Source organism: Nerophis ophidion, linkage group LG02, assembly GCF_033978795.1.
Source record: "Nerophis ophidion isolate RoL-2023_Sa linkage group LG02, RoL_Noph_v1.0, whole genome shotgun sequence".
NCBI classification, from domain to species: domain Eukaryota; kingdom Metazoa; phylum Chordata; class Actinopteri; order Syngnathiformes; family Syngnathidae; genus Nerophis; species Nerophis ophidion.
In genome coordinates, this window is record NC_084612.1 from 16,946,168 (window position 1) to 16,961,201 (window position 15,034).

General features: G+C 37.7%; 1 protein-coding gene across 8 annotated transcripts in view; it reads left to right on the forward strand.

Annotated features, from left to right (window-relative positions):
• Positions 1-15,034, forward strand: part of myo5aa (myosin VAa) — a 106,033-nt gene that overhangs the window by 57,467 nt on the left and 33,532 nt on the right. For all 8 annotated transcript variants that reach the window (XM_061878126.1, XM_061878119.1, XM_061878096.1 and 5 more), the window contains exons 7-14: positions 99-180; positions 3,827-3,934; positions 4,417-4,523; positions 4,800-5,065; positions 5,814-5,895; positions 5,981-6,121; positions 6,196-6,321; positions 9,811-9,894. In XM_061878126.1, coding sequence (XP_061734110.1) covers positions 99-180; positions 3,827-3,934; positions 4,417-4,523; positions 4,800-5,065; positions 5,814-5,895; positions 5,981-6,121; positions 6,196-6,321; positions 9,811-9,894 — 996 coding nt within the window. The remainder of the gene's footprint in view (positions 1-98; positions 181-3,826; positions 3,935-4,416; positions 4,524-4,799; positions 5,066-5,813; positions 5,896-5,980; positions 6,122-6,195; positions 6,322-9,810; positions 9,895-15,034) is intronic.

Here is a 15,034-nt window from a genome sequence, read left to right on the forward strand (position 1 = left end):
TGTTTTGGTAACACCTTCATCGCAAATGACAATATTTTATTTGGATTCAATTGATCATTCAATTTTGATAAATTATTGCCTCATTTGTTTTCTTGCAGGCAGACGAGGAGAGGAATTATCATATCTTTTATCAGCTCTGTGCATCATCACATCTGCCGGAGTTCAAGAAACTAAAACTGAGTAAGTGTTGTATACTGACCTACACACAAATAGACGTACACTCCCCCAGTCTTCCTTAGAGTTTGGTCTGTGGGTCACTGGTGGTCCCTGAGAAAATTCAAGTGACCTCTGTAAGAAGTGTAGGTACTATACTACGTGGTAATTGCCAAAACACTGAAAAGCAACCATCTCGATAAGTCATTAATCCAAGCAAATAAAGCTATGAATGGATATTATAAAACATCCAATTATGTTCCACTGAAACTGAAATTGAGCTCCTACAGGGGATTCTTTCCACATCTTCAAACCAATCAATGGAAGGTGTTTAAATCGTCTGTCGTGTTTCGTATCACATCAAGACTTTTATGATGATGTCATTGCTGGTAGCGAGGCACACACAAGACTCTGTTGTCGAACAGGCTTTCATGCAGAGCACACCCACTGTGGGTCTGCACCTGCTCATCTAAGTCACGGAACTCGCACGCACTCACACACAGCTGCTGTCTTCCTCTCATGCCGACTTGCTGGCTCAGTAAATAGAGGGTATTTGTCACTGAGTCCATGCCCCTGTTGCCAGGCAACAGTTCATTCATTAATTTACATGTTAATTGTTGGAACATATTTATTTTTGGTGGAACTGACACTTCAGATAGCAGAAAAAAGTGTTTGTTTTCAGAATTTGTTTTTAATAAATTAGATTTAATTTAGCTATTTTTAAATGTATATAATTTAGTTATACTAATGTTCTGTTTAATTGTATTACCCTTATGAAATCCTAGGAATTTGTTGAATAAATATTTGTAAAATTTGCTATTTTAGAAAAAACTTAACTAATTATCTTCACTTTTCCTGAAATTACCCAAAAATGGCAAAACTGCACAAATAAGACTAGCTATATAAAATATCTAATTAAAAATGCCATTTATTTTTACCATAAACTAATCCTTTATATTAATATTTCAACATGGACTTTAACCGAAAGTATTTTTGATAATTTTGGGAAGCTGACATTTTTTATTTTCAAGAATAATTTAGTGTTTAAGACCTTAGAATTGAAGTGTGTGTATAGACAGGAGTGTGGATGTGGGTCGGTAACTACAGATGTTGTACCGGGGCTCTGGGCTTTTTTAAAGTTTTACCATTTTTCTCCTGCTGTTTAAATATGTACGTTATAAAATAAATTAGCCATTTATGTAAATATAAAGCTATTATAGCCGTGAAAGTTTAATAACAAGGCTGCCTCAATCAAATTAGGAATATCTACCACTACCTATAAAAAATACGAAATGGTCTGTTGCACCGAGCAGCAAACCCAGCGTCGTCAAAGCTCAACTTTAAGCATTCACACACAGCACCAGCATTTTGGAACAAAGAGGAGGGGATAGAAGAAAAGTGGAAGAAAATAAATCTAAATGTGATAGCATAGGAGAAAGTTGCCGGTATGTACAAGTTTCAGTTTCGCATCCTGTTGCCTATAGCTGTGGTGCATTCAAAGACCCTCGATTAAAGTTACAAACAAAGTTGTCACTAGTTGTTAAAGACTGGCGATACTTCACTCCCAGGAAATGTATAAATAATAATAATAATATACTCATAATATTGATGATATATTTTTAGAATGTATATTATCTACTAATGAGAATCCTATTTGTATCAGCTAATATCGAGTTTACATTCTTAAGTAGAAGAAAATGTTGCATATTTATGATAACATTTCACAAGAATAATAACAGATTATATCATTATTTAAATTCATATTCTGGCTACCTTATATTAAATTATTTGGTACCTTTTTGTAAAGAACCGCCCCGAAAAGTCACTTTTTTTTCATGAACAAAATCAAATTATTTCTGATGGTTTATCTATATATGTTCTATAAACCCTGTTTCCATGAGTTGGGAAATTGTGTTAGATGTAAATATAAACGGAATACAATGATTTGCAAATCATTTTCAACCCATATTCAGTTGAATATGCTACAAAGACAACATATTTGATGTTCAAACTGTTAAACTTTTTTTTTTTTTTTTTGCAAATGATCATTAACTTTAGAATTTGATGCCAGCAACACGTGACAAAGAAGTTGGGAAATGTGGCAATAAATACTGATAAAGTTCAGAAATTCTCATCAAACACTTATTTGGAACATCCCACAGGTGTGCAGGCTAATTGGGAACAGGTGGGTGCCATGATTGGGTATAAATGCAGCTTCCATGAAATGCTAAGTAATTCACAAACGAGGATGGGGCGAGGGTCACCAATTTGTAAGCAAATTGTCGAACAATTTCTCATTTCTCAACGAGCTATTGCAAGGAATTTAGGGATTTTACCATCTACGGTCCGTAAAATCATCAAAAGGTTCAGAGAATCTGGAGAAATCACTGCACGTAAGCGATGATATTACGGACTGTTGATCCCTCAGGCAGTACTGCATCAAAAACAGACATCAGTGTGTAAAGGATTTCTCCACATAGGCTCAGGAACACTTTATGAAACCACTGTCAGTAATTACAGTTGGTTGGTACATCTGTAAGTGCAAGTTAAAACTCTGCTATGCAAAGCAAAACCCATTCATCAACAACACCAAAGAACGCAGCCGGCTTCGCTGGGACCGAGCTCATCTAAGATGGACTGATGCAAAGTGGAAAAGTGTTCTGTGGTCTGGCGAGTCCACATTTCAAATTATATTTGAAAACTCTGGACGTGGTGTCCTACGTAACAAAGAGGAAAATAACCATCCGGATTGTTATAGGCGCGAAGTTCAAAAGCCAGCATCTGTGATGGTATGGGGGTGTTTTACTGCCCAAGGCATGGGTAACTTACACATCTGTAAAGGCACCTATAATGCTGAATGGTCCATACAGGTTTTGGAGCAACATATGTTGTCATCCAAGCAACCTTATCATGGACGCTCCTGCTTATTTCAGCAAGACAATGCCAAGCCACATGTTACAACAGTGTGGTTTTGTAGTAAAAGAGTGCGGGTACTTTCCTGGCACGCCTGCAGTCCAGACCTGTCTCCCATCGAAAATGTGTGGCGCATTATGAAGCGTAAAATACGACAGTGGAGACCCCGGACTGTTGAATGACTAAAGCACTACATAAAACAAGAATGGGAAAGAATTCCACTTTCAAAGCTTCAACAATTAGTTTCCTCAGTTCCCAAACGTTTTTTGAGTGTTGTTAAAAGAAAAGGTGATGTAACACAGTGGTGAACATGCCCTTTCCCAACTACTTCGGCACGTGTTGCAGCCATGAAATTCTAAGTTATTTGCAAAAAAAAATAAAGTTTATGAGTTTGAACATCAAATATCTTGTCTTTGCAGTGCATTCAACTGAATATAGGTTGAAAAGGATTTGCAAATCATTGTATTCCGTTTATATTTACATCTAACACAATTTCCCAACTCATATAGAAATGGGGTTTGTATATATGGTAATCCCATCTTTAAAAAGTCGTAAACCTATTAAAGGTTTTTAAATGTTTGTTTAAGGTGGTTTCAACCAAAAACATGCAATAATTTGTTTTTAATGCATGTAAACATACCAAGTGTGTGTATGGGTTTAGGGTTAGAAGGGCCAGGGGGCCTTGTGTGTGGGTAATAGATCATTATTTTTATCAACGATGGCATGTAAACCTTTCTTCAATGTGCTTTCCCCCTCTTAGGCAATGCAAACAACTTTGTGTATACCTGGCAGGGCCGCAGTCCCGTGATCGAAGGTGTAGACGACACCAAGGAGCTCTGCACCACCCGCCACGCCTTTTCGTTGCTTGGTGAATACTTGTTTTAGAGACGTAGTAGATTCCATGTAAACTTTAGGTGAACATTTTGCAATTCGTCCATACTGTAGTAGCAATCAGCAAGTAGGTGCGCACAGATTTATTTTCACCAATGTTGTTGTTATCTCTGTGGTATGGGTGCAACTGTCCGCCTCCTTAGAATCATAATGGAGTCACCCAAGAAGTGGCTGACTAACAAATAGGATGCTCAACTCCACCCATAGTTTGTCACTTGGTAAAGCACATTATTTCCCCAAGGCAATGTGCTTGCTTATATGTGGTTAATATAGCATTGCTAAAAAAAAAATTAAATGGCGCACATACGCAACATTGTGAGGCTCCGACTAATGTTATTTTCACATTTTATCTCATCTATGACAGTTTCATTTGTGCATTGTATTGTGTAATTTTTCCAGTAAAACTATAATCAAGTTGGATTATGTTTTATTAATTGAAGAATCTGTTTTCTTCTCCAGGTATCAATGAGTCATATCAGATGGGATTGTTTGAAGTTCTGGCTGCTATTCTTCATCTGGGAAATGTGGAGATAAAAGACAAGGATTCGGATAGCAGTATCATTCCTGTGAGAACATTGTATTGTTCATATAAGCTCTTAATTTAGTGGAATTTATATTATGGTCGGCCTAATATGATTTACTCCCATATTTACCCAACTGAAATTAGACATTTAAAGTTTTCATGAATGAATTATAGTTTGCTGCAGCTTTGTTAATCCAAAATATACATAGAAATGTGTGCTGTAATAAAATCAGTTTCCCCACATCATGTTATTAAAGCATCAATACAAAAGCATCACGCGGCAAACACGCTAAAAAAAGTGTATTTTTCTTTCTTGCAGTCCAACAATAATCACCTGACCGCATTCTGTGAGCTGGTGGGCGTCACCTACGAGGACATGACTCAGTGGCTGTGTCACAGAAAGCTGAAGACGGCCACCGAGACTTACGTTAAGACCCTTCCCCGCCTACAAGCCACCAATGCCCGCGACGCTTTGGCCAAACATATCTACGCAAAACTCTTTAACTGGATCGTGGAGCACGTCAACAAGGCGCTCATTACCAATATCAAGCAGCACTCCTTCATCGGCGTCCTCGACATTTACGGGTATGCCTTTTCAAGTTCCTTCAAAATACAATTAGATTTAGTTTCCTCCCTTAACTGGGAGGATATTTTTCCTCTAGAAAAAGGTCTGAAAATCCATCCTATATTTGGAATTAAGGTATTTAAAGGTCCAAACAAACAGGTGGCACCAAATTACTTTTGGTGCCGCCTGTTTGCTCAGGGTTTTCCCAGATTGCCAAAATACCTGTGGCGGTGTGCGCGTGGTGGGGCGTTGTCAATATGACGTCGTCATATAATTTGCATGATCTGTGATGATGTATTTACAGTATTTTCTTTAAAAAGGCTAACATAATGTTTTACATAAATTTAAAAACAAGTCTGTTATTATTAATTAGTAATAACATATATTTCTTCTTATTTTAAATGGTTCTGCTCTTTTTCAATTGATGCTGCTTATTGTACTATGTACCTTGTTGAGAAATTTTCAAGTTTCTAGAGACTTCTCTAATATTTTTAGTGAATTTTTCTTTATTTGATACGACGAGCAACAAATCTGGTTATGGTGTTATTGTACTCGAGTTAAGGGACTCTTTACTTCTGTCGCTCAGGTCTGCGACAAACAGTCAGAGCTGCATCAAGCCTGAGTGACGTCACACTTGCTTTGCGTGCTGCTCATCGCATAGTGATTGTTTTATTCCAAGTGGTGTATATAGACAATCTCACACATGTTTTTAACCAAATATTGCTGGAATTACTTGACACTAACAAAATATTTTTCCGCTTTCCCAAGGTTTGAAACGTTTGAAATCAACAGCTTTGAGCAATTCTGCATCAACTACGCCAATGAGAAGCTACAGCAACAATTCAACATGGTGCTTTTTATAATTATAGTTTGTGTTTTTAATTACTGTTGTTGCAAACATCTTAATGTTTACTTTGTGTTTGTGTTGAGCGCAGCACGTTTTTAAACTGGAGCAGGAAGAGTACATGAAGGAACAGATCCCCTGGACTCTCATCGATTTCTACGACAATCAGCCCTGCATCAACCTCATCGAAGCCAAGATGGGCGTCCTGGACCTGCTGGATGAGGAGTGCAGGGTATAACTTCTGCATTTAAAAAAAAAACGGTGTATTTCTTTGGTTTAATTCATTCATGCCTTGTCTTCCATCAGATGCCCAAAGGCTCAGATGATTCATGGGCTCAGAAGCTCTACAACACTCACCTAAAGACGTGTTCCCTCTTCGAGAAGCCCCGCATGTCAAACCGAGCTTTCATCATCCAACACTTTGCTGATAAGGTGGGCTAAACTTTAGGGTGGGACTCAGAGGTAGGCACCTCACGATTCGATTATGATTCCGGAACTACGATTCGAATAAAAAAGTATTATTGATGAATCTTTAATTTATGCACATCGATGCAGTTTTATATTTCTTTTCGTTTCACTAAATAAGCATTTATCACTTGCAACTTTAAACAAAAAACAGAGCATTTGTGATAGGAAACAGTTAAATTAATTCCCATCCTTTTATTAAATTAATGGAAATTTGTGCAAAACTGAAACTTAAGTGCCCTATAATGAAGGAGTAGGTCGGATCTCTCTGTGACGTGGCTCGCTGCAGTCAACCAAATTTTACTACTGTCTGCATTTCTTTATTTACATAACAATAAATATATTGATTATTGATTATTGACTTTTACTAATCAATTGTATAATTGTCCATGTGATGCATTTAGCCAAACCTAATGCATGTTTGCGTACAACATGTTTTAACTTCATTGAGAGCCAACCCAATGTTAGGGGTTGGCGCAACATTTTTTTTTCCGCAAAAATTTAGCTGCAGAAGAGTAGTTTTTAGGATTGTAGGAGGACTTGTTATTGTTATCACTGTTCTCGCACACAAATTAGGTCTTCTGTTGAAATTCACTTTGTTTCCACAGTTATGTTATGTTTAAGTCCCCTTGCTATGAGGTTACAGATAAACGGACCAAGGACTAACGTGGATTTTCCCTGATAAGGAAAACACATTCCTGAGGAAACATTGCTGATCAAACATGCAGTCTACCACACTGCAAACTACAACCATGCTAAGAAGGATACTGTTGAATTAATACATCTCAAACTCAAATTCAAAATGAGGAATGGACATGATGATGATAATAAAAAAAGTGTTCATATGGAACTGATTGGCTTTAAAGAAGGGTACCTTTCACATTTGAATCAAAACAGTAGCAATTCCCACTACTCGGGATCTATCCTGGTACTGTAATTTCATAAGGTTAGATGGCAGTCGTGTATAGTTTACGGGGTGTTGCCTCAGCCGTGAATTAGTCTTTTGTTGAGCCCTACAAACAGTTTAATATGTAAATATTGTATTAATTACACATTGTTTAATTGTAACTCAGTGGTTAGTGTGTCTGCCCTGAGATCGGTAGGTTGTGAGTTCAAACCCCAGCCGAGTCATTCCAAAGACTATAAAAATGGGACTCATTCCCTCCCTGCTTGGCGCTCAGCATCAAGGGTTGGAATTGGGGGTTAAATCACCAAAAATGATACCCGGGCGCGGCACCGCTGCTGCCCACTGCTCCCCTCACCTCCCAGGATGTGATCAAGGTTGATGGGTCAAATGCAGAGAATAATTTCGCCACACCAAGAGTGTGTGTGACAATCATTGGTACTTTAACTTTAACTTAACATGGATCTTAGTGCTACTCGGTAGCGTATTTATAAAAGTGGAGCCATACTGTACTTTTGACTGCCTTCTTCTTGCTTTATTTGCACGGAAAATTACCTGAGTTTAGACTTAGACTTCGAAAATCTTTATTGTCCCTGAGGTGCAATTTGGTTTGCAGCAGTAGTCATCAAAAACAAAGTACAACAGTAAAAACAATGTACAACAGTAAAAACAAGGTGCAAATACATAAAATACATACAACATACAAACTATCATGAAGACATTGAGCTAAAAACTAAAAACATTTGTAATACAATAAAAACTAATCACCACACGTCGCTTCCCACTAAAGTGATTGAATAGCAGCTAAGCTTGTTTAAGAAGCTCATTTATAAAGTGAACAGTTGAGGGAACAAAGGATCTTATGTTTTTGTTGGCTTTAGCCTTCCTATTACTAGGGGCGTACCTGCATCCTGTAGGCAAGAGTCAAAACTCTGAGAAGAGAGGGTGCTGAGGGTTGACCAGAATGGCCTTTGCCTCCTGGATGACTCTGGCCTTATAGATCTGGTTCAGGGGGTTCAAGGTAGTGCCTATGGTCTTTTGGCAAACCTTGATTATACCACCTACCGTGTTTTTCAGACTAGAAATCGCAGTTTTTTTCATAATTTGGCCAGGGGTGTGACTTATACTCAGGACCGACTTATGTGTGAAATTAACACATTACCGTAAAATATCAAATATTATTTAGAAGCGACACCGAGAAAGAAGATTTCATCGGATTTAGCGATTGGGAGTGACGGATTGTTTGGTAAACGTATAGCATGTTCTATATGTTATATTTATTTGAATGTCTCTTACCATAATATGTTACGTTAACATACCAGGCACCTTCTCAGTTGGTTATTTATGCGTCATATAACGTACACTTATTCAGCCTGTTGTTCACTATTCTTTATTTATTTTAAATTGCCTTTCAAATGTCTATTCTTGGTGTTGGATTTTATCAAATAAATGTCCCCCAAAAATGTGACTTATACTCCAGTGCGACTTATATATGTTTTTTTTCCTTCTTTATTATGCGTTTTGGGCAGGTACGACTTATGCTCCGGAGCAACTTATACTCCGAAAATTACGGTAGTCTGTTTTTATAGGCTCCATTGAGGTTACCAAACCAGGAAGTGATAGAATAAGTTAAAATAGACTTGATACAAGATGAATAGAACATCCCCATAATTTATGTAAGGGCTTGACTCCTTGTTCCCAGTCAGGTGCAGACCTGCAACAAAACCTAATGTCACGTGCTAAGGAATCATAAAATGGCACCATTAGATTTTATGTCAATGAAACCCGGTAGTACTGACAGACTTCAGTCGGTACCTATAAAAGTCCAGAATTTAGTACCCATCCCAACTTTGATGCAACCAGTAGAGGCACTGTTGGTTCAGTCTCAACTATTTGTGGACTGAGGAAGGACAACATAACGTGTAATATTTGATTAATATTTTAGTTTCAATTGTTTACCTTTGTGTATCTCTACTCTGAACTGAATTGTATTTGTGAAATGTTTTTCGTTGGTATTATTGCCCTCTAAGTGTTATTTGTGTAATACTCCATTGACCCCAATATAATGTCACTGGGTTTTAGACCACCCACCATTATTTTTGAAGAATATAAATATTGTTGAAATTCCAACTGGTAGATTACAATAAATGAAGATATTAAATTTCTTAAATGGTCGACATTTTTCTAATGACTCTGCTTCATTAACTGCTCCTTTGTTATTTGATAACTTGCTAACAACTTTTTGCTAGCTGGTCTCTTGTGTCGCCTCTGCATTTCTCCATGTCACTGGCATGTGTAAGTGACGGAAACAACATTTTAATGAGGGAGTCTTTTAAGTACCATCTATTGGTTCGCATGTATAGTTATGTATTCATAAAATATAGCCCCCCCCACAAATACAGGACAAAAGACTTACATTATATAGACTTGTAAAAGTTTTTTATTCGGTAAATACAGTAATTGAAGGTCTGCTCGTCAGGTGTGGGTTATAAAGCTACAGTTTTTTTCTGTGTTTGTTGACATCTTCACACAAACTGCACTCTCTTGAGCAGGTTGAATACCAGTGTGAAGGATTCCTGGCGAAGAACAAGGACACGGTGAATGAAGAACAGATCAAAGTGCTCAAGGCCAGCAAGGTGAGCTGTATGCACGCGCACACACAAACGTACAAACACACACACACAGGTTTCACTGTATCATAATTGCTTACCATAGGTGTCCTGTCAATATTGCCTTATATGACAGAAGACACCATCAGATTTATAACTGTGATACAAATAGGAGTTATTATTTGTGGGCCACCTTGTTACATTGCAACAGAGTCATTAGTTCTACTGAAAGATGATGCCAGCTGGCAAGTAGGTAGCAACATCCTACTTGCAGCTTCTGAGGTCCCACATCACAGCGTTAAAGTTTTAATGTAAACAAAAACATCTTTCAACTATTGGCATCATTCCAATGCAACATTAAAAAAACAACTAAATAAAATAAGGCATATACTGCCAGATATAGGAGTGTGTTACTGTTCGCTAAACAATGTGACCTGCATAGGGCTTTAAGAGGTAGCACCCTCTACTATTTGTGGAGAACACTTTTATTTTGGCAGTGCAGACACACGTGAACACATTGGTGGCTTTTGAGAAGCAACATGATACACTCTTCTTTCTCACATCATGACCAGGATCAATTTGTTATAAACTTGTTGGGTCTAAGACTCTTTAATCCTTGCTGCTGTTTGGCCTACACAAACACGTGCACGCGTACACACAAACAACAACGTAGCCCGTTTATCCAACAGCAACTTTGTACTGCTAAAGTCATCAACCTAAGTTAGACTAATGTTTGCTTTACTCTTTAAAACAACTGCGTATCACATACACATAAATCATACACGTAAACACGTGGACTTTGTCTGCATCAGTGAGGGATTAGACCTTAATGACGCCTTAACCAGATTTAGTTTAATTAGGATTTAGGGTTCTCTGCCAAGCTTATCCGCACGATTTGTGTGTGTGTGTGTGCGTGTGTGTGCGTGTGTGTGCGTGTGCGTGTGTGTGCGTGTGTGTGTGTGTGTGTGTGTGTTTATGTATATATATATATATAATATATATATATATATATATATATATATATATATATATATATATATATATATATATATATATATATTAGGGCTGCGAATATTTGGGAGTCCCACGATTCGATTCAATATCGATTGTTGGGGTCGCAATTCGATTATATATCGATTTTTTTCGATTCAACGTGATTTTCGATTCAAAAACGATATTTTTCCGATTCGAAATAATTCTGTCCTCCCACTTCCAATGACATGCACCTGGGGATAGGTTGATTGGCAACACTAAATTGGCCCTAGTGTGTGAATGTGAGTGTGAATGTTGTCTGCCTATCTGTGTTGGCCCTGTGATGAGGTGGCGACTTGTCCAGGGTGTACCCCGACTTCCGCCTGATTGTAGCTGAGATAGGCACCAGCGCCCCCCGCAACCCCAAAGGGAATGAGCGGTAGAAAATGGATGGATGGAAAATGATTCTGTAGTCATTCAATACATAGGATTTCAGCAGGATCTACCCCAGTCTGCTGATATGCTAGCAGAGTAGTAGATTTTTTTTAAAACGCTTTTATAATTGGAAAGGACAATGTTTTATCAACTGATTGCAATAATGTAAATTTGTTTTGACTATTAACTGAACCAAAAATATGACTAATTTTATCTTTGTGAAAACATTGGACACAGTGTGTTGTCAAGCTTATGAGATAAATAAATAAATGGGTTGTACTTGTATAGCGCTTTTCTACCTTCAAGGTACTCAAAGCGCTTTGACACTACTTCCACATTTACCCATTCACACACACATTCACACACTGATGGAGGGAGCTGCCATGCAAGGCACCAACCAGCACCCATCAGGAGCAAGGGTGAAGTGTCTTGCTCAGGACACAACGGACGTGACGAGGTTGGTTCTAGGTGGGATTTGAACCAGTCACCCTCGGGTTGCGCACGGCCACTCTTCCACTGCGCCACGCCGAGATGTGATACAAGTGTAAGCCACTGTGACACTATTGTTCCTATTTTTTTTATTTTTATAAATGTCTCATGATAATGTCAATGAGGGATTTATAATCACTACTATGCTGTAATTATAGCTAATATTGATACTGTTGTTGATAATATTAATTTTTGTTTCACTAGTTTTGGTTTGTTCTGTGTCGTGTTTGTGTCTCCTTTCAATTGCTCTGTTCATTGCAGTTCTGAGTGTTGCTGGGTCAGGTTTGGTTTTGGAATTGGATTGCATTATTATAGTATTACTGTGTTTTGTTGGATTGATAAAAATCAAACTTTTTTTTTTTTTAATCGATTTAAAAAAAAAAAGAGAGAATCGATTCTGAATCAATAAACGGGAGAATCGCGATTCGTATTCAAATCGATTTTTTCCCACACCCCCAATATACATATATATATATATATATATATACACACACATATATATGCGCAGAAGCGTGTCTGTGTGTGCTTTGGTGGATGTTTGTGTCATCGTAATGATAAAACTTTTTATTTATAATGCACTTTTCATTTGACACCAAATCCCAAAATGCTACTTGTTAAAAGACATAAAAAACTAATAAAACATTTTTTTTAAATTGCATAAAAAATTTGTCACATTTTACATTTTAAAATTAACCATAAGATTCATGAAGTACACCTGCACAATACAAGAAGTACATCATAATTATATGAGTCTTTTGTTTGCAAGAATATTAATGCTAAATTAGGAAAATATATTTTGCATAAGAACACTCACAGTTGCCAAGGCTGTCTACTCCTCATACTGGTGATTGCTGATCACTCTGCATGGTACAAGAGAAATAAATAATTAAAAACTAGAGTATTACTTCAATTTACAAGCTTTAATGGTTCAGTGATGAAGCTCTTAACCCAAAACACCTGTATCTGAAATCAACCATTGAAATTAATTGAACATCAAAAATAAAATAAATCTTTTTCATAAAAAAGACTGTATAAACACTGTACAATAAAATGTAGTACTAACAACTACAGTAGTTTTATAAAGTAAATCAATGATAATGTATAGTATATACCTTGGAGAGTGTACTTTTATGGTATTTCCTTCGAGCTGCTTCTATGTCAAACACCCCATCAGCCGCTTTTCCATATTTTCATCGATAAATAAGTAAGAATTTTGTTTTAAGATTCTTAGCTGGCTTTAAACATATTCTGCTTCAGTATGATGAAGACTAGCAGTGTTGCGCTCAAAATGTTTCACTAAATTGGAGACACCCTGTCATCTTTTTTTGGAAGACTTATTTCTTTAATTCAATGAATATCATCAGCCTCTTCTTCTCAGCAGTGTCCTTCACATTTACTTTCTTCCTTCCCAAACATGGGAAAACAAAGTTATGTCACTCTCTAGCTTTCAGTTAATGCTAGCAAGTAAGACCGAATGTTTCAGGCACATCTTACAGGATTAACTGTGTTTTTTGTCCACGCCAACTAATGGCTGGGACGCTTGTAACTCACATTTTTTGTCTGCAACTTTAAAGCTTAACAATTAGCCAAGAAACAGCTTTTATCTCAAAACACTCAAGTTGGGGCACTAATAAGTAGAGGTACTACTGTATAAAGGTTAATACGTTAATAACGATACCATCTGAAATGTGGTTTACTGATACTGGATGAAGGTAGTAGTGTATTGTCATTTTATATTTTTTGTTCGCAGAACACAAGGCACAATTGTATTTGGATCAAACTCAAAGTTTTTGTGTTTGTAACAGTATTTGCGATCTCAACACTACATAAATCCACACACCTCAATTATCTCCCCTATATCAAAATTCTAAAGTTGGAGCTGTTTTAAATTGAGGTACCACAAAATCCAGGTACGCTCGCTTGTTTTGGACATTTTGCATACTCAATAGATTACTCTTCCCAACAGTCATTAACGTTAAAAGCCACCTTGCAAAAAATAAAAAAATTGTATCAACATTGTCACAGCCTATGGTGTGCTTGCTCATGCACGAGCACACCTATGTACACACAGGTGTGCAATAAATTCATGTTATATGATGAATGAATGAAGGTCCTGCCGGTTATCAATGAGTATTTAGTTATGATTATAATGAAACCTTCTATAAATAAAACCACTCCAACAAATAATGGAAAACGTCAAAGTCAGGGGTCTCAAACACGCGGCCCGCGGGCCAATTGCGGCTCGCGAGACATTATTTTGCTGCCCGCACCTTGATGTGAAAATGTAATGTTTGTGCGGCCCGCGAGTTGTATACGAATAGTGCATTATAGCGTCACACTTGTATTTTACAGTTACTTCGATTTTTCCGGGAGACTCCCAATTTTCAGTGCCCCTCCAGGGGTAATCGTTCTCCCGGATATCATTCGATCAACAATATAGAGGTGGCACTGTGGAGATGCTATCTTTGGAGTTCTCTCCAACCTGTTCAAGCAGCGTGCCAGCCCAGCCACATGACATATTTGACATTCATTGACCGAAGTAAGTGATTGCAAGACATATTTGATCAACAGCCACACAGGTCACACAATAGCCAACCCCGCTCCATATTGTAGTCCGGAAGAGTTAGGACTGCATGGGATTCTGGGTATTTGTTCTGTTGTGTTTATGTTGTATTACGGTGCAGACGTTTTCCCAAAATGTGTTTGTCATTCTTGTTTAATGTGGGTTCACAGTGTGGTGCATATTTGTAACAGTGTTACATGTGTTTATACAGCCACCCTCAGTGTGACCTGTGTGGCTGTTGATCAAGTATGCTTTGCAGTCACTTCTCTGGATCTGTAGAAGGCTCAAACAATATGTGCTTGGGCTGGCAGGCTGTTTGAATGGTGGAAAAGCGAACGAGGCGTTAGATAGTAGAGGACACTGAAGGCAGTGCCACCACGGCACATCCTCAATATTGTTGGAGAATGATTGTGGGAAGGGCATTGATTTTTGGATGTTTCCCGGGAAGATTGCGAGAGTTGGCAAGTATGTTGCTAAGGCAGGAAAGCCATTCAAAGAAGGTGAATTCATTACAAAGTGAATGTTAGTTTTTTTTAAGATATCTTTTCTTGCGGCCCAGCCTCACTCAGTTTCTGCATCCAGTGGCCCTCAGGTAAATTGAGTTTGAGACCCCTGGTCAAAGCCCATGGTGCACTTGCTCATGCAATGTAGCATTCTCCTTTTGCTAGTTAACAATAGCCATCACCTCAAACAACATAAATAAACACA